This window comes from Saccoglossus kowalevskii, chromosome 22 (genome assembly GCF_978046115.1).
Source record: "Saccoglossus kowalevskii chromosome 22, keSacKowa6.1, whole genome shotgun sequence".
Classification (NCBI taxonomy): domain Eukaryota; kingdom Metazoa; phylum Hemichordata; class Enteropneusta; family Harrimaniidae; genus Saccoglossus; species Saccoglossus kowalevskii.
The window spans coordinates 959927-984005 of NC_140662.1; the positions used below are offsets into that span (position 1 = coordinate 959927).

At 32.5% G+C, this 24079-nt stretch overlaps 1 protein-coding gene across 2 annotated transcripts in view; it reads right to left on the reverse strand.

Annotated features, from left to right (window-relative positions):
- LOC100372460 (dynein axonemal heavy chain 7-like) overlaps positions 1–23826 on the reverse strand; it is a 40877-nt gene extending 17051 nt beyond the window's left edge. The window contains exons 1-41 of one of the 2 annotated variants that reach the window (XM_085496151.1): positions 23587–23826; positions 23058–23136; positions 22420–22491; positions 21793–21904; positions 21493–21652; positions 21033–21138; positions 20716–20896; positions 20377–20575; positions 20094–20213; positions 19680–19863; positions 19216–19395; positions 18200–18358; positions 17750–17863; positions 14403–14530; positions 13528–13831; positions 13044–13190; positions 12563–12699; positions 12086–12353; positions 11449–11583; positions 10945–11093; positions 10587–10773; positions 10056–10448; positions 9504–9967; positions 8941–9212; positions 8295–8422; positions 7341–7553; positions 7146–7244; positions 6830–6964; positions 6607–6720; positions 6289–6438; positions 5907–6089; positions 5631–5810; positions 4594–4725; positions 4173–4394; positions 3781–3978; positions 3099–3254; positions 2767–2935; positions 2072–2198; positions 1101–1317; positions 615–934; positions 265–520 (exon numbers count right to left, since the gene is read on the reverse strand). In XM_085496151.1, the coding sequence (XP_085352277.1) occupies positions 265–520; positions 615–934; positions 1101–1317; positions 2072–2198; positions 2767–2935; positions 3099–3254; positions 3781–3978; positions 4173–4394; positions 4594–4725; positions 5631–5810; positions 5907–6089; positions 6289–6438; positions 6607–6720; positions 6830–6964; positions 7146–7244; positions 7341–7553; positions 8295–8422; positions 8941–9212; positions 9504–9967; positions 10056–10448; positions 10587–10773; positions 10945–11093; positions 11449–11583; positions 12086–12353; positions 12563–12699; positions 13044–13190; positions 13528–13831; positions 14403–14530; positions 17750–17863; positions 18200–18358; positions 19216–19395; positions 19680–19863; positions 20094–20213; positions 20377–20575; positions 20716–20896; positions 21033–21138; positions 21493–21652; positions 21793–21904; positions 22420–22491; positions 23058–23066 (7179 nt within the window). In that variant the 5' untranslated portion in view covers positions 23067–23136; positions 23587–23826. The remainder of the gene's footprint in view (positions 1–264; positions 521–614; positions 935–1100; positions 1318–2071; positions 2199–2766; positions 2936–3098; positions 3255–3780; positions 3979–4172; positions 4395–4593; positions 4726–5630; positions 5811–5906; positions 6090–6288; positions 6439–6606; positions 6721–6829; positions 6965–7145; positions 7245–7340; positions 7554–8294; positions 8423–8940; positions 9213–9503; positions 9968–10055; positions 10449–10586; positions 10774–10944; positions 11094–11448; positions 11584–12085; positions 12354–12562; positions 12700–13043; positions 13191–13527; positions 13832–14402; positions 14531–17749; positions 17864–18199; positions 18359–19215; positions 19396–19679; positions 19864–20093; positions 20214–20376; positions 20576–20715; positions 20897–21032; positions 21139–21492; positions 21653–21792; positions 21905–22419; positions 22492–23057; positions 23137–23586) is intronic. The other variant, XM_006814507.3, reaches the window with a different exon arrangement.
- Between the last annotated feature and the right edge of the window lie 253 nt (positions 23827–24079).

Consider the following 24079-nt stretch of genomic DNA (forward strand, 5'->3'; position numbering starts at 1 on the left):
CCACCATTAATGATTTCAATTATGTTACAAAAGACTCTCCATTCCATATACCATTTTTGAGCATTACGATCTTTACTTTTGTAAAATTTATGTTTTTCATAGTGACATCTATTCAAATATAGAGATCATTGTTTCATTGGAAAATTAATTATTTTTAAAACCCAGTGCATCAATCAATTGATCACTGATCAATTGCCAAAATAGTGAAATTGAATACTAGCAAAAATTTATACTTTTACAGTTTACTATAAACACATAACTAACCTGAGTATCGGTGAACAAGAAGACACCATGCTGTTCACCCTCAGTGGACTTGCGCAAGATACTCTTCAGATCTTCTCTCCATTCTGTTTTTGTATAACTTTTACTAATTTCAACCTGGAATAGTTCGTAGTCTGCCATATGTGCGGCTAAACGAGTGAGCGACTGACGTCCACTACCACCGACACCCACCAACAGGGCGTGACTGCGTGGTTGCTTGACAATACGCGAGATTCGCGATACATGCTCAATGGCAAATCTGTTCAAAGACAAACATCAGTGTTAGATTTTGAAAATAAGAAACAAACATTCAATTTGTTGGTCTTTATAGTTTTATTTTATTTTAACCTTACCTGAACATAACTAAATCCATCGGTTTTTTGCTCAGGTTGTTGAATTCATCTAGTTGATTTTCTACTACTCGTGTCAAAGTATCTAAATCGAGAACTTCAAGATAGTTTTTATTGTCAGCTTTTGGATCTGAAAAATCACAATAGATCAAGCTGCGGAGATCATCCTCTTCAACTTTTCCATCATTATTACTGTCAAGATGTTTGTACAACTCATTGAAGTCTTCCTTTAGATCATTTTTTAGTACTTCTGCACAAGTATGTTTAAATAACCATGCTCTATCATCATCATCTACTAAGCGGTCATAGTACACACGGAATACCTAAAAATGCCCAAAGACAAATATTAGTACACATACAGAATAAAAAAACTCATTTCAATACGCTGTATGTTAGGCTGTGTTCTTCCACTGCACTAAACAAAAATATTGTGATTGATACAAATCACAGCTAGCAGTTGATGACAAGACAACTTGTTAGTTTACTTACTTCATGGGTCCATAATCTTTTCATTGCAGCAGGGGTTTCACATGTCTCAGGCAACGACAACAGCACACCCTGGATAACTCGTGAAAAATCACGCAAATTAAATAAGTAATGTGACTTTGCTGGTGTAGGTAAAAGGTTTATCATTGCACTTTTGTAGACGTTCATAGTTCCAAGAACAATCTGGTCAACAAGAGGCGCAAATTCTTTACCAAAGCTCCTATAATACAAACAAAATTCAAAGAATTCATTATTGAAATATTTCATGTAAAAACAGGATCACATCTACCATTTTTTTTATTATAAGTTTTTCTTTTTTAATTTAAATTCAAACCTATAATATCATGGGTTTCACAACATGCTAAAAGGAATTATTTTGGAAGGTATATATCATCTCGGGAGAAATATTCTGGTTAAAATGAATTGGATGGACACACTCAGACAGGTGACAATTTCAGGGGATCAATTCCAAAGCCATGCATTTCACTTGTTATTTTGATACCTTATTACGAGGTCCATCTTTTTCTTACCAACCCTATAACCACTGTTTCATCCATGGAAACGTTATAATTGAAAAACAATGTGAAGATGAATACAATGATTTATACGTAATAAGAGGTAAAATGTACAAACATGAATAATCCAATTAAACGACACCATATTAGTCTGCATTTGTTGTCAGCAAGAACCATAATTTAATAATATCAATCATAATTAGAAATGTTTTCATGAAAGTTCTAATTACAAACCATAGAAGTATAAAACATAGTGATTCTTATTATGAGCACTGTAAATATCAACATTGTTAGTTTATATTAAAATTATGAACATACTGTAGATAGATACATCAGTATGAAATTATATGTTGTAGTGTACCAGTATGTGAAAATGTGTTGAGAATTAAAGACAAGTCACACATACTATGACTACACTCACATATCAACATGAAATCCGCTAAATAAAAATTAACTTACCGAGAATTGATATGCCAGTCCATAATTTTGGAAAATATAGTTCGCATAGTATTATCGTCAAATTCATTAATAGTAATAGAATTGAAATGACGCAGGAAACGAGGAGTAACAGGATTACGACCGCCACCTGGATGAAATTACAGTCAGTTATTGTAAGCTTATATAAGAAATGTTTTTGAAATGCAGTGCCCTTGCCCTGATCAGCATCACAGGGGTGATTTACATTCTAAATTTTGTTTCCCCAAGTGTCTCTAATATATAACCTATCAAAACGACTGGTCTTATAAAAAATTCATAAAAGATTAGGGAAAAATGTTATCTTTGACAGCTTTTCTACAATAGAAACATACACCATCACAGGGATTGGTTCAGATTTGTAAACAAAATATTCACATTTAGAATCTATGCTGGAAAACACAGTATACACATGTTGCAATTAACCTGACATTGATTCACCATTAAAAAACTGGGGTGGGCTGAAAGATTTTATGAAAGTGAAAAAATTGAGAGAGAGAATACAAGACAAAATTTCAATGCAATTTTGTAATCTAAAAACTAATTATTTAAATGTGATCAAAATGTAATTACTGTATATTTTAATTTGAATGTACGAACAATGATGCAAAATCTGCTAAATACTAAAACATGGATAAATGCAATTTTATATATGCTACCATGATGAACAATTAACTTACCAGGAGGTCCCATGGCAGCCATAAGCTGAACATCAACAAGTTTTTGCGGAGAGCAATCTTTACGATCATACCACTGCCAATGGTCAAGCCATTGACGAAGAAGTTCAACAGGTGGTTGAGCTCCATATACTTCACGCATAGGCATATTCAAGTCATCAACAAACACAATCTATTTTAAAAGAATTAACAAAAATGGTATGTTAATATTAATCAATTTATCGGTTAAACAATCTACATAATAATTACATGGCAATACACAACACAGATCCTATTGTGAATTGTATATTGTCTTTCCAGGCTAACAATTAAATAGTTATTTATTTAGTACTTACAGTTTTCTTTCCAAGAGGCGGTCCATAGACACCTTTACGTCTCTTATCAAGTTTAGACATTATAATGTCTTGTGTTTGATTAGCACTTGTTTGAGCAGAAAAGTTGATGACAATTGGCTTGTACAGTTCCTTGTCGATTTTATTCAGCAGGAAATCCTGTAAATTTGAGAACAATTTATTATTGTTTTCTACATTCATTTATTCCATTGCTCATAAGTAACAGGTATTAACAGACTCAATGCAGTATGAAGAGTCATCCATACAAAATTTAAGTCATAAATTAGCCCATGTGTCTATGATGACGATCTGCACCAGAATAAACAGTGAAAAATTATAGCAACAAAAAAATCAAACTTTGAAATTAACCTGATATATGAAGTCTATTTGTTAACTAGCACTGCTGTAAGCCGACCGGACCAGAACTAGATAACAACTTACAATGGCGAAAGAGATATAAAAAACAAGACAGATGATAAATATCACATTAGCTTTACTAGAAGTAGGCTTAGATATAAAAAAAGCTTGCTAATATTTCAGTTTGGAAGGCATAGAGTATTTGCTAGAGAATGATTATACTATTGTTTATGAATTTCTATAAATTGGTACAAGGAATAATATATTGCAATCACTGTATACAATATTTGTTTGTACTGACTGAATAACTGTAGGATATCGTACTTACACTGATGTAGACAGATTTTCCAGTTCCAGTGGGTCCAACGAAAAGACACGCTTTTTGGTGCGTCACAAGCATTTCCATAAGTGCAGTGTAACGCACAGTATCAATTGTTGGTACGATGATTTGATTGACAATCGCATCTTTGGGAATTGGAGGAGCATCTTTAATTTCTTCATTCCATTTTTCCCATTGACCTGAACCCTAACAAAGAAAGATACAAGAAAGAATTATTATTTTGGTAAGATATTGAAATATAATACCTACTCATTTGCATGCATATAATTATTAATCCCAAATAAACTTTGGTCAATTAAATTTTGTTTATAACTAAAACAGTTGTGGCTTGTCACCATCATTGTTACTTGGCTCAATAAATAAACTTTTCACAAGCTTACCTCTTTAACAAATCTGTAATCAAATACAGAGCCACCCTTTGGGATCGGCATAGAAAGGTTTTTCAGAGGTGGGTCCACCAATTCCAGGATATGGAATTTAGCTCTTGTTTCTTCTGACAGGCCACCTTCCATGATTTCACGGAATAGAATGTCAAACTTGGCACGGCCATCATCAGAGGTAGTAGCACCAATGGACCACACAAAAGAGAATAAGAATATACACTGAAATCAAAAGGAAAGAGTATAAGTATATAATAAAGTCAACTTTAATTGGCAATTTGCTTTGTGAAACAGTCCACAGTGATACTTTACGATATTATTCAACATTTGTGCTATAAAAACTATTATTGACATGCATGCATAGAATGCACACACATGCTGTAATGTAAATTTCAAAACAGAAACTAATAGTGTCAGTTACCTCAATCCAAGAGCAGACCTCTCTCTCATCCATTTTGTTAAATGTTGCCTCATCACGGAACTCGTCAAACATGGAATCCATCAAATTCATCAATGATTTGACTAAGTTGGTATCATTAGTGGGTGATAACTCCTATTATACCAGAAATATAGACTTTGATTAGAAAAGACTCAATCTGTGTGCTATGGGTTACATAGTGTAGTAAGCCAAATGATTGCTACACTGTAAGTTTAAAAAAATTCAGCATAGCACCATAAGGTAGATAACAATCAATAAATGGCTTACTATTCCACCATATCGGGAAATACCCATATCACTTACATATAAACTTTTAAGACAATACTATTTTTATAGGAATAAAGGTATAGGAAGGTAATTTAAACAGTAACAGTGTCTTCCCATGTTAATGTGAACCTAACAGCTTTTGCTTGGTAATGTATTGAGAAGAACACAATGGATGACTAACTAACATGAATAATGAACTGATCAATTTTGATACATGGCATAACTAAGAATGGAGATGAATACATGATGAAAAGGGAGAGACATTTTGAAATTTTGTATGGCTACTTCAATTACATACATGTGTTTGATAAGAGGTAAGGAATAATTATCTTTTATTTATTTATTTATTTATTTATTTACTATCAAATAGTCTTGCATTCATTCTTTGCAACTTTATACATAGCAGGCAGTTTTTATCTTTAAAGTTAATGATTTAACAATCATTCCTATCATGCAAGCATACTAAAATTTACCGAAGCTCCTCCTTCAGAGCGGCCTCCCTATATAAAAACGTAAAGTACATAACAGGTGCAGGTGAGTAAAAAAATAAAACTAAATAGATAAATCATTTAGAAAATTCATTTAAAAAAAAAGTAATATAAAACTGCCATATTAATAACATGATGAATGTAGACCAACATTTTACAACCATCTATCTCCACAGATCCTTGAATAAATAGCTCTTCAGCACTGACATAATTTGTCTCTTAATTGCTGTGCATAGGCAGTCAATACACCTATAAGTAGCTTACCTTCACTCCACCTTTTCGTATAAACTGAAGGCATGCAGGCACCATCCTATCAAATAAGTCAGTAATCATCTTCTTATGCATATCAGACAATGTTGGTGGTAACTCATTGAGCCAAGATAACATGACAGGGCGCCAGCCTAACATATGAGGTTCCATGTAAATCATACCACAACGAGACACCTATAAAATAAATAAATATATAAATCACTTATCAGTCTTACCGAATTCTAATAGTTGTACGTCAAGTATATGATTATACAGACAGCCTATACGTACAGTAGCAGGAGAGGCAACTTCCAGGTCCATAGGCTCAAAGATCAAGTTTGTAGTGTTAGCAAGTTGGATGATTTCACCACTCATTAGACATAGTTTTTTATTATCATCCAAGACAGTATTCATATTTTCAATCCAGACAGCATCAACAGGGCCATCAAAGATCAACCATTTACGGTCAGGAGTCTGAAAAAAAATCACATTAAAGTTGAACAAGAAGGATGAATCAGACATTGTGCAGTGTGTAAACTATTTTATAATGAATATTACAGTGAATAAGAATACAGATACCATGCTTGACTGTGTTGATTTAAATTAAGAAACAAGTCTTTGTTCCACTAATATTTTATAGCAGTTTAACTATCTAGAATAATAGTGAACTTACAGTAGAAGAAGCAAAAGCTCTGTAGCTGACGGCTAGAACACCATCAGACCACTCATGAGATACAGGATCAAATTGACCATATAATTGCCCCATGGTGATAGACTTGGGATTGATAACTGTAATTTGCACTTTATTTTCATCAAATAGACCCTGAAAAACAAAATGTTACAAAAGTTATTTATAATCTGCTTCACTCCATAGATTTAGTTTACCTTACACCTGTCACTAATATTAACACATCCAACCCACAAACTGAATTTACCAATTAAATTACTACCCATACCCAAACTTTGTTATTACACAACCATGATGACTTACTCTTTCACAAACTTGAGTAAGTGCAGCAGCTAGTACACGATATGCCATTGTTTTACCTCCAAATGGCTCACCAACAATCATAAAACCATGCCTTACAATCATCATCTCGTATATCTACAAGAAAAAAAAAACAATTAGTAGATTTATGATTTATAATAATACTGTATGCAACCAATGACAATAATTTCTGATTTTTTGTATTTGGTGAAATAGGAAAGATTACCTGGAGAATTTTTGTAAGGAAGACTTCTGTCATTTGTAAATTCATCTTGTCACATATCTCCTGTATTGCAGTTGTTAATATGCCATAGTCTGGTTTAGGTAAGGAGACACCAGGAAACAAATCTGATGTAATACCCTGTGTGAAAACAAAAATGTATGACATTGAGGCATTCTTAAGTACTAGCTGAGTATGGTAATATTAGTGATATTACCGGTAACTGCATTATGAGATTAGACTCATATAAATGAAAGTAATATTCAAATATTCCTACTTCATAAACAAGGCCAGTAAAAAATACAAAACTCTCCCTACTAACCTCAAACAATGGCAAGTCATGTGACAAGAATTTCGGTAAATTGACATCATTGATTGATCTTAACATTAAGATGTCTTCATTTTCATCAGGAAACTTTAACTATTGATAAAAGAGTAAAAAAATATATGTAATTGATATGGTATATCAAAGAAGAGCATTATTTGGACTACAGCACTGAATAAGTGTATAGGTTACCTTCAGATTACCAGCAGCCGTCAACACAGATTTAACAGCTCTCATACCATAATCATAATGGTGCTGTGATGACAGCTGCTCTGAACATAAACGATATGTTGCCACAATCTTGACAGACAGTGGTCGAGCATTCACAAATCCACAAGAATACAGAACTATTTCAGCAATCATTGCATAGTCAGGGACCATCATCGCTACTGTACGAAATAAAGCCTGCAAACACAATGAAGATTAAACATATAAGAATGTCATCCAAAAAAACCTTCAAATAAGAGGCATACAAAAATAATTTCTATCATACTTGTAATGAAGTAGTATTACAACATTTTGAAAATTGCTACCCAAAAGTCATAAAAAAATGGAAAGCGATTGGAAGTTATTTGTTCAGCTTATGTCAATGTACACAATTTTGAGATATATTGACATATATCAGTAATCAATCTGATTAAAATAAGATCCTGGTTGGCTTAATTTTTTTAAAATTCTTTTTTAAAATTTTTTTTTTATATAAATACTATAATTATTATTTATTTTATTTATTTATTTACTATTATTATTATTTATTTTAATTATTTTTGACGTTACAATTATTTTGCTGCAAGAATGGTTTTGTTCGTGAAAGCCACCGGGTGGCTTTCACGAACAAAACCATTTTTGCAGCAAAATAATTGTAACGTTAAAAAATAATTAAAATAAATAATAATAATAATTATAATTATAATAAATAATTAAAATAAATAATAATAATTATATAAAAAAAATAAAAAAAATTAAGCCAACCAGGATCTTATTTTAATCAGATTGATCAGTAATTCAATTTCTAAGATTTCTAAATTTACTTATTTTATTCATGATATAGAGAATAAGTAACAAAATCATTCAAAAAAAAAAACTGTCTTTGATTTTATGAAAGTTTTAAGAGTGAAAGAAAATACATGTAATTATTGAACTTACTTTCAAATTGTCAGGCAGTTCAGACCGCCCAGCATAACCTGGATTCATTGTAATGAATGTTGCGCATGTAGGATCCAGTTTAATTTCAGTACCTTCAAACATCATGGTATCAGCTGCCGAACTAATACCTGAAAATTACATTGAATATTGTCCATTAAGTATAAATGCTCTAAATGTCCATTTGAGTTGTTTCACAGGGCAGCTGAAAACTTTTTCATGACCTGTGGCCTTGACACAATAGCGTGTACGTGGTAGTACAAGAAGATCATGAAAGTTGCACTAAAAATTTTCCTAAAGCTTTATTTATTTAGATCTCAGGAGTATAATGTGAAATATTTGATTGTAGCAAAAAAAGTAGAAAACATTCAGTTTTCAATAATTCCAGTGCGTTCTAATTTTGATAAGCATATGTTGCATTCACATTAAATTGTTTGATTTTGAATTGCTAAATAATTTGAATAATGTTCCTATGCTAAAATTCACTAAACAAAGGAACAATTCTCAGATATTTCCTGCAATTTGCAGTTCAAGATTTATTTACTATTTTCAAAAATCAATTCCCACAGACACTGTGGCAGAGATTGTAATCACAATGTTGGTGATTATAGACAAATCTGAAATTTGACAGAATTAAAAATCTATGTACCTCTTTGAATTGTCAGAATCTGTTGAGCTACAACGGACAGAACTTCTAAATCGATACGATTGAACTCATCGAAACAGGACCAAGCACCACAAGAAGCAAGACCCTTGAAAAATTTTCCTAGGGCAATGTAGTCTAGACCATCTGAACAGTTGAATACAACACACTGCTTGGCTACAGCTTTAGCCAAATCTTTGGTGGTTTCTGTTTTACCAGTTCCAGCTGGACCTTCTGGGGCACCTCCAAGATGAAGATGAAGTGCGCCAAATAAGGTTCTGTAGTAAAAGCAATACAAGAAATCATATTATATGTATACATAAAAGTCAATGAGATTATTAAACACAAATAGCTGAATTGATACATATTGTGAAATTCAGTATTGTGATTGATAGCTAATACACCAAAACAAACTTACTCTTATTTATATTTTTCGAAAATCAGATGACACAATAGAATTATGGAATGTACAAAAGCAGCTAAGTTCAAGGTCGATTTCGTTTTGCAGCAATTATGAAAGAAAAATCACATTTACTCAAAAAGTAGAAAGTAGTGTTCAAATATCATACCTGTAACATCTATCAGTCAGTGGTGTAATAACAAGACGACCAGAATTACCAAGGTATTCATAACCATATGGAAGTTGAGAGTTGATCATTCTTGTTATCATGTGACCATCAATCCAGTAATATCTCAGCTGACTTAGCCACATAAAGTCCATTTCATTTCCTACTTTCTCTTTAACTAATGCTACCAGTGTGTCCCGAGCATGTACGTCCAGTACAACAAGAGCACCTAGGGTGGTGCGGTTCTGCTTGTTGAGCTTACCACGAACGAGAGTGACAATATCATCAATTTGAGAATTATTTAGTTCTAAAAATTCTTCTAAGGCTTTTTGTCCTTCCTTGAAGCATCGGTGAACTTCTGTTGTCCAGTACCTCTGGGAGACGCACAATACCGCCTGACCCATCCATTCCACCACCCATTTCACGCGAGGAGTTTGTGCATATGCTTCTAGGGCTTCACCAACAACCTGCAAATTCAGAATTTTAGTTAATAACTAGTTTTAGATTTTATAGAATGAAAACACAAAAAAGATTGGTCTTAATAACTTTACTTACTTTGTGTACACTAGCAACCATTATACCTTCCAATTCAAGTAACCATTTCTCTACTTGGCCACGGGCCTTTGACGTGGAGATCGTCTCCTTCAGGGGCACAACTTCCCCTTCACTACTTAGCATATGAGTAATATCTAATATATCTGTGAACTCCAAACGGGCAATTCCCTCAAAGCATTTTTTGAGATGGGGTTGCACTCGAGTTGGGTCTTTGGTCTCTGACAATATTTCCAGTAGCTCGTCATTGGACAGGAAAAAGAATCTTGGGAAGTAGAGACGTTTCTTCTCCAAGTAATCATTCAGACCCTTCAGGATCAATTCAAGGAGCTCATTTGATTTTTTGAGCTTCTCTAATATCTTCTCAATCTCTAAGACTGCAAGAACATGTTTATCCTGCATGAAGATAAACAAAACAGATATTGGTATAACTTATATATTAGTCTGAAAAACAAATCAGACAACAAAGATATGAGAAGCATTCTTCCATTTCCCTTCCAGAACAATACACATTGGTTAGTTTTTGAAACATACCATAATAGCAGCCTTCATAATATCTCTCCAGTTTTTATCAACTGTAGCAAAACGACGACCTTCTTCTGGCATCTGAGCCATAATATCTGGGGAGCTAAAGATGGGTTCTAAGTATAGCCATGTAGCTTGTACTTTTAACCATTCATCCAAAATTTCCTGCAGTAAAAGCAGCTTATGTTCCCATTCTCTGTGAAGTAAAAACAAAACCCATTAAATATTAGGTAACATTAAGTATTTTTGTCAAATATTGTTTTTTATCATGTAATTTATCTGTGATATTATTACTGATATCAGTAATCAGTCTAATCTTGTGTCAATTGAAAAGTGATGCATGATGGTATAAAAACTAGACACTTACTTGATTTCAGTTTCAAATGGTTTGATGAATGGTGAGCCACACATTGTCTGTGTTTTTACAATCTGATCATCAAGTAACATCTGGATATCATCCACGGAGGACAAGATGTTGGTACCAGTTTCTCGGTAAGGAATCATGTTGAATTCCATCTATAACAGCAAGGAAAGTAAATAAATAAAAAAAAAAAAAACACAAAAAAACAAACAAACAAACAAACAAACAAACAAATAAATAAATAAATAAATAAATAAATAAATAAATAAATAAATAAATAAATAAATAAATAAATAAATAAATAAATAAATAAATAAATAAATAAATACAAGTAATAAGTTTTGAAATAATTTCTGAAATGTTATAGGGTTATAAGACATTTGTTTTGTTTTGATTGAAAGAACAGTCAGCATAAAAAAGTGCTGTCACAAAAACTATTATTTGTCTGTCATGTTATCCTAAATGAGCAAAACATAGCCCAGTATACCCCTAGATATAATAAAAACTTACGTTTTCCCATTCTCCCACCATCTTCTCCATGGCTTTCTCCAGAGAGTATTCTTTGCTGGCTGCTTCACTGATACCTTCAAACTTAGCTAAGTATGGCTCTAAATTCATATCAATCATTTTAGACAGAGTGGTATCCTGTGAAAGAAAACACATTAAACATGACATAAGGTTAGGTGGTAATAGGATAACATAATGAACATATGTATTATAATAATTTAAAACCTTGGTTTAGTGTCCACTGAAGAAACTTCATTAAAATCTTTATATGGAGGTTGAATTATTTTTTATGGATCTTCAACTGACACATTTGACATAATATTTGTCCAGAAAATAACGGAGATGGTAGTGTTTATTTGAGTTGATCAAAATAAAATGATTACTAATTATTATTTCGGTCTCTAAACAAAAGAGAATTGACAAAAAATATTGCTGAAAGAATGAATGCATAAGACAGTTGGTTTTTATACGCAGGTTGCTAATATATTATGCTTTAAGACTGCCTAAAAAGTAGGCAGGTGGTCTTTATATAGAGGTGGTCACTAACACAGGTTTTACTGTAACTAATGATTCTAAGCTGGATAGTATGACACTTGCACATTATCAAAAGTTATTACTAGAAAAAGAATATAACATTTACCTCTTCAGGTTTGAGAGGATAGCCAACAATTTCTGACATTTGTTCCCAATGTCTGTCTCTTAGACCAGGATTGCAGATTGCTGACACCAGTGGAAGGTGTTCTTTGAATTCTTCAACTTTAGTTTTCACTTTGGAGGAAATCTTCTTGGCATTGGAACCTTCACCAAAACCTTTTTCCAATTTGTATAAACTACGCCAATAGTTTCCAACTTCTTGTTCAATTTTGTCTGGGTCTTCTATTTCATGGAATGCACCTTCCATCCATTGTCTGTTGGTGAATTGAATCAATGTTTGTAGAAATGTCAATAATGACAAATAAAGTTGAATACATTCAAAGAGTACATGATATATGTTGTACATCAATGAATGGACAGTGTATTCTTAGATGTTATGTTGTTTTTACAACATATGACTGAGATCACAAGGTAATACGGTACATGAAATGCTATCATTAGTTCATATAATCTATTGCCTTACTTATGTCGTCCATTAAATTCCACCGTCAGTTCATACAATTTATGAAACGGTGTCAAAGTGTTGAGAATCTGCATTCGTTGTGGATATTGTGACATTTGCCATCCAAATGCTTCTTCCTCATTGTTGAATGCCTCAATCTATAAGTTAGTAAAAAAACAACATTTTGTTATCATCCAGCATAATACATTCTTGTCACATGAACTTTCACAATCAATGAAACAACTAAACAAACCACACAGAATATTGTATCAAGTATCAGTTTGGTGGATTTAAAAATTCATACAATTTTGAGTCTGTCAATATTAGGTCACAGCACCAGACTCGCACACAATATCAAATATGACAACACTGTAAACTAAAACAATGTTGAATTCTATCTATTTTTTATAAAAGAGAATTGGGTTATGTATTATAACTATTTACTTAAAATACCAATGGAAGTATTGGTTGTACAATAAGCTATCATACTACATGTATATACCTTATCTGCAGCAGCCTCCAGACGTTGGTTTAATGCCTGTGCTTTTTTCAGGTAACGATGAATTTCTGTCATGTCACCGAATGTCTGGAACTCCTCCAGCTGTTTATTGTAGCCATCCAACTCTTCAAGAAATCGATCACGTCTTAGCTGAAATCAAAAGTACAAGAAAGAACAGCTTAAGGAGAGTTTTGAGCTGCATTACAATAAGAACAAAGACTTGAGTGACAACCTAGTTTGTGACAAAAAATCAAATTATTTGTCAGTGGTATGTACCGGTAGTACTTGAGTAGATTCATTGGCACTTTTTTGGACAATTTTACACCCATTATTTCTTTTAAGAAGAAAACTTTGATGTCAAGTGTTCATCCTCCCCCATTGAGGAAGAGCATGATAGCTAATAATCCTGTGTGGTCTATGCTTTAAATTGATATGCAGTTTTGCCAGTTTGATTAAGTCACTAGTCACATAGTTTATCTGTACTTACTTTAAGACCATCCTCATACTGTGACTTCTTTTCTTGCATTATCTGTTTATGTTCATTGAATATTTCAGGCATGCGTTCATTCCACTGAAATGTGTTGTTATTCAATCTCATTTCTGCTGGTGAGAATGATGCAAAATCTGCAAGAAATGCAAGGCGATCACGGGCTTCTACAAGCTGCTTCTCCATTTCAAAGACAGTTTCATTTTCTACTTTTTCAATGAAGATCTTTAGTTCCATCAATTGTTCTGTGTTTGCTGGGGTGGTTAAAGCTTTTTCAGCAATTGCTTCATATTCTTCACAGAGTCTGAATTTAAAAAAATAAACAATTAAATAGCAAATTATCTACAGTAGACCAGTACAAAATACATGCTCAATAATTTATTCATCAATATTAATTAGAAAGAGAATCAGTGTCAGCTACAACTCTCACCTTGATCACAAAAACTACTGTACAGAAATTCAATTTAATTCCATGAGAGACAAATTTTATGAGTCAGTAAAATTTATAAACATTTTCAGTAGTGACATTTTGTCAGGGGTCTAACAACACAGAGTTTTAGTGATTTTAACAAACGTTTGACTTCACTAATGCAATCAAATCCTGAAATTGCTAAAATTTCTATCAAGTTAAATGATTTACTGTAAAATACTTTATTTTCAATTGGAATTAATTTTCGCTAAAGGAATGATTCAGTGAAATAAATTCCATACAAAACATCCAAAAAGTCTATTGAGCGAAAATTAATTCCAGCTAAAATAAAGTACAGTATGCATACATTGTCAAATCAATTACATAAATGTTAATTTTGGTGAAATGCATATTGTGCAAGATAATGTAAATATAATATTTGTCTGTATCATAATAAGTATCTTACTTTTTATTAGCTTCCTGGTGGTCTGTTGACATCTTTGTTAAGAGTCTACTCTGTAAGTTATCAGCTCTTTTGGTTAGAGCTCTGATTAATTCATCACAGTGTAATTCAAACATTCCCAAACGGATAACCTACAAACATATGTATAACATATCAATCCCAACATGTACAGTATATTATTACACTGAGAAATCTCATCTACAAAAAGTTGAAATACAGGTATATATCAATGACAATTGTGCTGAATTATAGAATATATGGTGGTGACATGTTCTATACAATAAGTCAAGTCTTTGCTATGTGCTTTATAAAATAACTAAAAATGATTAAAAACACAATGACTACCATGCCAAAACAAATTGATAGAAATTTACCAGTAGAAATTGTTTGTTTGCAATTGTATATAAGCCATTGTAAATGTTACCAATTATTGATTCTCAGCATGGAAGGTACTAATGTTAGTACCTTCCATGTTCTCAGTAAAGCAAACAGCACTCATTGTGTTAATAAAACATGCAACTTTCTAGTTCTAAATGAGAGTTTATTTTACACACAATATAGAGTTACTTGTGATGTTCAGACTACATATTACAACCATAATCACCTATGTAGACTATTAACATACTATCTTATATACACACAGGCTATATTGATATAAGCATGGGTCACACTGTTACATTGTTCATAACAATAACTGTATTGTGTTATTATGAATGTTATATTATTGTAGTTTCTCACAGTTTCAAATCTACTTTGATAAAAAATAACAAGAATATTTTCAAAATCAATATAGCTATATTAATGTCAATTTGTCTGAACATTACAAGTGACTCCAACTCATACAGCTTTTATAATAACTTTTACTACAAGTAATATCTATACACACTGAGAGCTGAATAAAGAGTTGAAATAATCTAAGATTGATCAATACTGTATTTTTGATACAAGATTAGGTATCAAAAACATCTAATCTATAATTGTAGACTTGTTTCACCATTTTTAATGAACTTGTATAACATTTGGCTGATTTAGTTGGATGAAAGTTGAGTTAGACATCAATGTCTGATTGCTATGCAAAGCAAAAATTGAAAATAGATGAAAAATGCTGCTTATTGTTCACATTATATGAATATAAATATTTACAAATTGTGGATTTCAAGCAAATAATTGGGGGGGGGGTTCAATATATAAATAATAACAAGACGGCACTACAGCCAAATAAATAGCAGTCCCGCAAAGCCCTAATGAGGAATTAAATCACAGTAAAGTATTGATAAACCTTTGAAACTTCGTGACAATGTAATATTCTTTAAATCAGTGAATTTAATCACACCTAATATAAATACATTGTAGGTACTAGTTCTATGGGTGCTAAGTACAATATATTAGCCTTACTACTTATTACCTAGTTATATATCACATACATTAGACTTTCACAGTTTTCATGGTGTTATCAACTAAATTTATCATCTCTAAGGCTCAGAAAAAAGGCTTGCTTCTCCTCCCAAGGAAAATCATTTTTTTTTGTATTAACATTATTCAATACCACAGAAAGAAGAAATATGTTCAATTTTCCTCATTTACTGGTATTAAATAATGCTTCTGCATTAAAGGTTAATTGATGTCAAAAAAAATATTACCTAAAATAGAAAACAAATATTTTCCTATTCTGTCGTATGGAGTGCAGAAAATTGCAGAAAAAATGTGTGAGGGGCAGGTTTCAAACTGACATACATGACGACAAGAAGCAAAAAACCTTTTTAGTGGCCCATGGCTACAAATATATTTATCATATACATACAAACAGAGTGACACTGTTCCAGGTTGAAACAGTGTTGTGAATAAATAAATTAAAGAAGTACTACAAGAGAAGTACTACATTTTTGTTGTGTGAGTGAAAAAGAGTGCTCTACTTAATCTAAGGCAGCAGTGTTCTTATAGTTTGATAGCTTTGTATGAAGCCAGAAGCAAAGAGACAAATACATATTTTCACTTTGCTGCACAAACCTTTCTATGCTCCACGCCCTGGATACAATTGGTGAATTGGTTAAAAGCAACAAACAAAGCATAACAAGGTTAATTTGGAAAAAGTTTTGTTGTGAAGGGAAAAGCATTAAGGTGTATATAAAGCAGAGTTGTTTCCTCCACCCTTAATTTGGGTAATAGTGGATTTTCCGAACTTGTAGGAAATTTCAGGTGTGAACTGAAACCTCTGTCGCAAAAATTGAATAACTTGATTTCTTATTGGAATATACTTTTTATACTTCAATTCGTTCAGAGGAGAACATGGCATTGAGATACTTCTACTTCATAAAAAATCATTATCATCAAATGTGTTATTAAATGTGACAATTCCTAAAAAAATACTTTCACGTCACCTCAAGACGTTAAAAAAATGGCTTATTGCGATTCACAGTGTCAGCCCTAAGATATACAAGCATCCAATGAAAAAAAAAAAATGAAAACCAAATTTATATGTTGATATACTTATTATCAGTTGTTATACCGGTATATAGTGGAAACAATTCTGCTCAAAAGTGTCCCATAACCAGCATTCCCTTTATCAAATAATATAGCTGTTAGTGTAAAACAAACAAACCACACCAGCACAAAGAAAACCAATTTACAAGAAAAAAATACTTGATTGATTATATATATGCTACTTGAGTAATACTAATAACACAAATCCAATGCAATTGAGAATACATGGATGGACAACTTTTGGAATTTTAAAGTATGATTCACATTATCTGCCACCACAGTCAGCGACTGTGATTTGACAAATAATATTTGCTACCTCCCCAAAATGTAATGTAATAAATACAACTTTTGTACATAGACATAGTTAGAGGTGCTGTATTTCTATACTATACCATATTATGTTTCACATGTGATTAAAAAGATTGATAATTTTTAAAACAAAATTATGTCTAAGTTACACAATCAGCCTTATTTGTGACTCAATGGGTATACAACCTAAGAAAAATTACGATACATTTATTGTAAAATTTCAAACATAAAATTATGAAATAAAACTTATTGTCTTCTCATTCTCTGATATTTGCTGTAGTTGCACATCACTTAAGTATTTATGCAAAAACAAATTGATCTGCATTTAAGCCATAATCCCCCAATTTTACAACGCATGAATTCATAACATATAGATGGCACTGTTAAGATTTGCATGTCTCATTAGTCAAAAATGTCACAACCTATTCAGGAAATTCTGGATCTATATAGATACAAAATAACACAATGCTATACATAGTAATTTATTTAAGACTACTAGGATTAAACTGTACAAATTTCATACCATATTTTGATTACCCAATACACCAAGTTGTGCTCACCTTTCTAGAGTTGTACTGTATTTCATCAACTAGTTTGTGATATTTTTCAACTTCTTTGGTGTAATCATGAAATGTGTGTTCTTCTGCCAAGAACTGGTCAACATCAGCATCTGCCTACATAAAAAAACAAATATATGATTGTCCTGAATGGTCAGAATGTGATAAATGACATCCACAAATAATCAGGCTTTCCCAGTTTTATAATAAATATTTCATTCTCATACCGATGCACAGCAAGACAAATAACAGTTTATTTTTTGAGACAAAAATTGTGCTAGGATAACTTGTGATTAGTTGCAGCTCATCCTGCAATGACAACAACAACCATAGTTGGGCACTCACACAGATTTAAATAAGAGTCAAATTGGTATAGTGAACAAAGTTGTTCTTGTTAGTGTCCAGGATGATTTACTGGAGGTAGAACCAGGCCATAAATCACAATATATTTACCTGTTTGTTAACTAAGAAGTTGTATTTATCATATATTTTGAGATGTTCGATAGGTCCAGTACTTTGTTTCTGTATAATCTCCTTGACTTTGGCCTTGTTAGCTTCCAAGATCTCATCTAAAATAACAGGCTTGAGTGTTGCTTTAGCTTTATTGCCAGCCTATAAAATAGTTTCAAACAGTGAGAAGATAATATTAAATGTTTATCATCACACAACAAAATAAAGACGCTATAAATATACTGTTTTTTAACAATCTTCTGTATTAGAAGTGAATGTGCAAATAGAATACATGTTTATAACAGAATTATGGTCAACCCAAATAATCAACAGGTAAACAAATGAATTATACATGCTATCAATGCAAAAGTATATAAGAATGCACAAAAACAAAACAGACAGAACCACTAATAGTAATAAACCAAAATCAATGTCCAAAACACACAGAAGAGAGCATTTTTTTTCTTGGAGTGGAAAAATAAGGCTGGGATTGAATAATCAATGTTTTGCCAACCATCAGTATCTTTCCAAGAGCACGACCCAATTTTTTATTAGTGACGACCTGAAAGTGAGGTGATAACAATGACATCTGATGATAATATGGTGACAACTGAAAAGTCTCAAATTTGGTATTTATAACAAGTCATGTTTCAACAAGACAGTACAAAGCAATGATAACTTTTGTTTCTTCATTGCTAAAAATGAAATAGATCCCACAAAAATAGTGATACCCTGGATGTGGGAATACACAGTGAAAACAAAAGTATAAAAGAAACTATAATACATTGTATAGGCTAGATGTCTGAGTTACTGTAAATAAATACTGTAGCAGTGAAAATGTCAAGTGATACAAAAGAAAGAAAGGTGTAACAAATATCATGTTGGTGTCAAACTGCAAAGGTCACTCCTGACAAGAGACTTCTTCATGTTAAAAAGTCATTAGTTGTATTACTTTCAGCTGAGTATGAAAAACTATATTCACAAAAAAGTTGACTCAATGTTATGTTGAAGTTACTTACCCATTCTGCGTATAGTTTAGTTTCAACACGAGGGACAACACCCACTGCTTTCACCATGACATCATAAACATTTAGTAATACAACTTCAAAATCTGAGAAAGCAGGTTCAAATTTAATGTCATTTCCTTCCAGGACCAATCTAATGATGAATCCTGAGTGCTCATATGCTCTAATAGATTCCTAAACAAAGCAAAGCAGAAATTATACATTGCAAAATAATTTTCTCAAAAATATTTTCTAGAATAAAAATGTTGCACATTCACAAACTTAACAAAGTCCACTATGGTTATAATAAGAAAAATTTGGGCTGGTGGAAAAGTGTTATTTGACGAATTAAATTTCTAAAATATAATTGACAATGTGTAAAAAAATTAATGCTAAAACTTGAAAAAAAAATAAGTCAGATATATTTAACTAAAGGTTGAGAAAAAAAAAAAGCAGCAGCTGTTGAAAGATCAACTTACCGGAGGCTGACAGATAAGATCTGTGTAATCTTGGACTGATAACAAGGCTAAGCTTTGAAGTTGTGCAGTCATCAAGGTAGCAGCACAGTTAAAAAAGGACTCTAATTTCTGACCATTGTTACTGCTTGGTACTTGTTTACGTCTGTTACCTTGATAGTAGATATTCTGCACTTCTGGGAACCATCTGACAGTTAGAATGCAAATACATGTATTGATATATCAAGAGAGAAAATGTGTAAGTTATATAATAATCAGACCAGAATAGGCTATGCTGAAAGCAGGCAAACCAACAATGCACAACTCCATGCCTCATAACCCTATAGGAATAAACCCAGGGGATCTTAGTCTCTCTCTAAGTGTGAAACTCTTGAATCATCATGTTGTTTTTCAAATTTACTATTTATATGAACATACTTCTTCAGCAGTTTTTCTTTAGCCGCCTCAATGTGTCTCATTACAAGGTTTTGGAAAACTGCTAATTCCATGGAATCTTCTCTGTTGTGGAACTCTTCAATGTCAACTAATCTCAATTTGCTGCAAAACAAAAATGTGAAATAAAAATTTTTAGAGAAAACAGTGATCAAAGCTTTCATGTAAGCTTTTCTGACAAAAAAACAACTCAATATCATGTGAGCTCTGCCAGTATCATGGCATAGTATATTGTTAGAAATTTCAATGTGTGTATGTTAGAACTCACCCAAACGAAACATGCCACATATCTAAGACTTGTAACATGGTTGGGTTGGTAACATGCAGATTGCTGTCAATCTCAGCTAGAGCACACAAATAGGATTTATTCCATGGCTTTGGTACCACTGCCAGTTCTGCTCTATGGGGAGGTAGAACTTGTTTTTTGTCATCATCTTTTTCACGTGGGTCTCTTAAAACAAAGTCAACTGCAAATAAAAACATGCAGCATTAGAGACATGGCAAATAAAATAAGATAATAATTAAGTGAAGGAGTGTAAACCTAAAAATAGTGTGAACCAAACTGTACCATAGGTGATTACCAGGAGAAGGAGTGTAAGATACTTACCAATGGCTTTCTTCACACTGAGTAAATAGTCCTCCCTCATTTCATCTGATAAGGTTTCTATCGTGTCAGCAAGTTCTTTCAAATGTTCTGGTACAAGTTTAAGTACATCTTCTAGCCATGCATCTTCCATTGGGGCTACATGCTCAGTGTCTATTCCATTATGAATGTAGTAATAATACCTCTGTAAACACAAGTACATCAAGTTTACAAAGAAAATCATTCAGGAATAATTTAATGTTTTCTGTAATGATCTGGTAACACACAATAATTAATGGCAAAAGCTTTAGATTTTTGGAGAGTATTTTAATTTTCATTACCAGAATATCTTTCTCAGCAGCAGTTGGTGAGCCAGTTCTTGACAATGGTGGCAGTTCTCCATCTGCAGATGATGGTCTTGGAGGAGGTGTTGCTCTGTCATCTTGCCTGTATTACCCAATTTAACAAAAGCAATGTCAGGTTGAGCAGTTAAAAAAGTTAAAGAATCAATAATTTATCTTGCGAAAACATCCAAATTTATTCAATATTTGAGCAGCCCCATCAAAATATATACTTCAGAAAGCAAAGCCAAACAAAACTGGCAACTGGCTAGGGATATTGCAATAATCCAAATTACATTGATAGGATGATAGCAGTTTTCATGATCAGTTTGTTTTGGTGCAGTGAGACCTACAGTAAATTACTATTACTGTGGAACCAAAATGATCTGATCATGAATTACCACTATTTCCTATAAATTTACCTTGGAGCTTTGCAAAGAAACTTAGTTGGTCTACTCACAATATGATATTAACAAGAGCACTTCTAAAACTTTCTCTGTCTTTTCTAGGATGTGAAAAACCAGCCGCAGCAACAGCTCCTCCTTTGCCTTTACCGTTTGCTAAACCATTAGTTTCTGGTTCCCAGGATCTTGTTTTAACTTTCTTTTTCTTTGGTTCTCCTGCAATGAAAAATTGAGAGTTTAATACTAGTTCACAGAATGGAGCTTATTTGTGGACTTGTGTCTTCAACCTGGTCAAAAAATAAAATCAGGGATGGAAAAAAATCAGCAGATACCATGCAATAAACAAGCAGACTTACTAGAGGTTAACTGTGTAGCAACATTAAGCTCTTCAATCACCTCATCTTCTGGTGATTTACCAGATAGAATAAAAGATGGAGGATTAGCTTGCCATGTTGGTTTTGTACGTTTCTACAGGAATCAAATATACAAGCATTAATGATATATAATATTTACAGCAAAGCTAATGTTCTCAGCACATTTTTCTGTTACTTACACATGGAATTACAAATTACCATAGCTATATTTTACATTACAAATAAAAAAAAATTCACAATGACTTGTCATGGTAACTAGCATCATGGTCATTTCCTGTGCTCATTTTGCATTTTTTATTATTTATGTAGACTGAAAGGTGAGCAGGTGGTTTGTGCAATCAACCATGACAACTAACATACCCTAGAATTAAACAGGAATCAGTAAACTCAATCATAGTATCAAAGTTACCACAATTCTGACTATAATAACTGAAAGCAACTACATGTATGAATTGGTGGTACAGTTATATAAGAGCTCAGAATATTTAACAAGTTTTGATGAGTTATTTTCTAAAATTCTATTTTTAGGTACAAGCACTTGATATGTTTATCTAGTTGCGCTGAGTCATGACATTTCACATGTCCAGCACAGTAATTGACAAATCTTACCTCTGGGAGGGTTGGCAGGAAAGATGCAGGATTATCAGGGTTCTTGCCTTTGTTTCCTCTCTGTGGGATATACTGTAATAAATGCAAAATATAAGCATTTAAGAAATTTGGCTGAACTGAATTTCCTAGGTTACTAGTGCAATTTAATATAAATTGAAAGCTTCAATCCAAAAAAAGCATATAACTTTATTAGGGTCTTGGAACTATGATGTAAAATATTTTATGGTTTGAATTTGCACAAAAGTTAAAATTTCAAATTTTCTTTAATTAACTTTGAAAAAGAGTTTTTTAATTTGTAAAGAACTGCCTCTGATTGAAATTACTGTGGCTGTATCACCAAATTTTCCTGTAATTCACACACATTCATACTATCAAACATTTATAGTATGACAAAAATATAGCTTTATGAGTGAAAATCAGTGAAAAAAAACAATTTTTGCTAAATGCAACTGAGAATAATTATAGAAGCACTGATACATCAAGCAAAACTGCTGCATTGAACTTTTTGCATAAGTAAATTATACCTTACAGTCCCCTATACTAAAGCATGTAAGAAATCAATAATGCCACCTTGTCCTTAAAGCGACCCAATTGCCACCCATTATTATTTTTCAATAACCATGTAACTGCATACTCACATCTGTCATATTTATATCTAGGGAGAGCTCCAGTGGTTACAATTACGTATCTGATACCCACGTATAAATTATTTCACAACTTCAAATAAGAAAGAAGTAAACACAAACAACTTATTGCAGCTAAGACACACAGTGACATAGAACAAACTAAAAAGTTTCGTCGACAGTGTACAGATTTTTTTTTTAATTATTCTAAGCTCGGATACAGTTCAGTGAGTTCTTTTCTGTTCTTTTCAATGTTACTTTATTGATATACAAATGTAATAACCATAACCACATCTTCACATAACACGTGATTGGCGACCACTCGACCAGTGTCATTGCCTTCGGAGTGGTTGTTTTACAGGTGGTCAATGACGACGACGTTCGTGACGTATAGGAAAGGAGCTCATTTACCTCAGAAAACAACTTTGAATCAATTATCTTTTGTGTTTCAAGAAAAAATTGTAACAACGTTTGCAGGTGTGTAACAAAATGATCTGTAATAATACAATAATCATACCGCTTGAAAAAAAATCTTCGTACTCACCTGAACATCGGCCATAACGTCCAAACTTGGCCACTGGTTCAAAATAATCGGTTAACACATGCACAAACGAAACCAAATTTAACAAAATTATGTACAGATTCAAATGAAAATAAAAATAGTAAACATAAAGTTCACAAAAACTCAACCCAAAACGGGTAAATTAGGTAAAGATTGGGGTTGTTTTGGTCCACACTCAGCTCAAGTCAAGATGTCGGCTCCCTCGATGTTCGTTGCTATCGTAACAGTGACTAGAAACAGCCTCGATCGAAAACGCGGACATATACAAAGTTTTATTTAACAATTCTTTGATCGAATAAAAATTTACTCGATTTACTACATTTTGATAAATGTATATAAATACATTTAGAAAAATTCATGAAGGATTAGAGTTCTATTATGGAATTTTCGAATTTCTAAATTCTAAACTTCGAGAACGAGTAGTAATAATTGGAGTTGAGAAAAAACAGACATTTGGAGCCCCATATTTATCGGA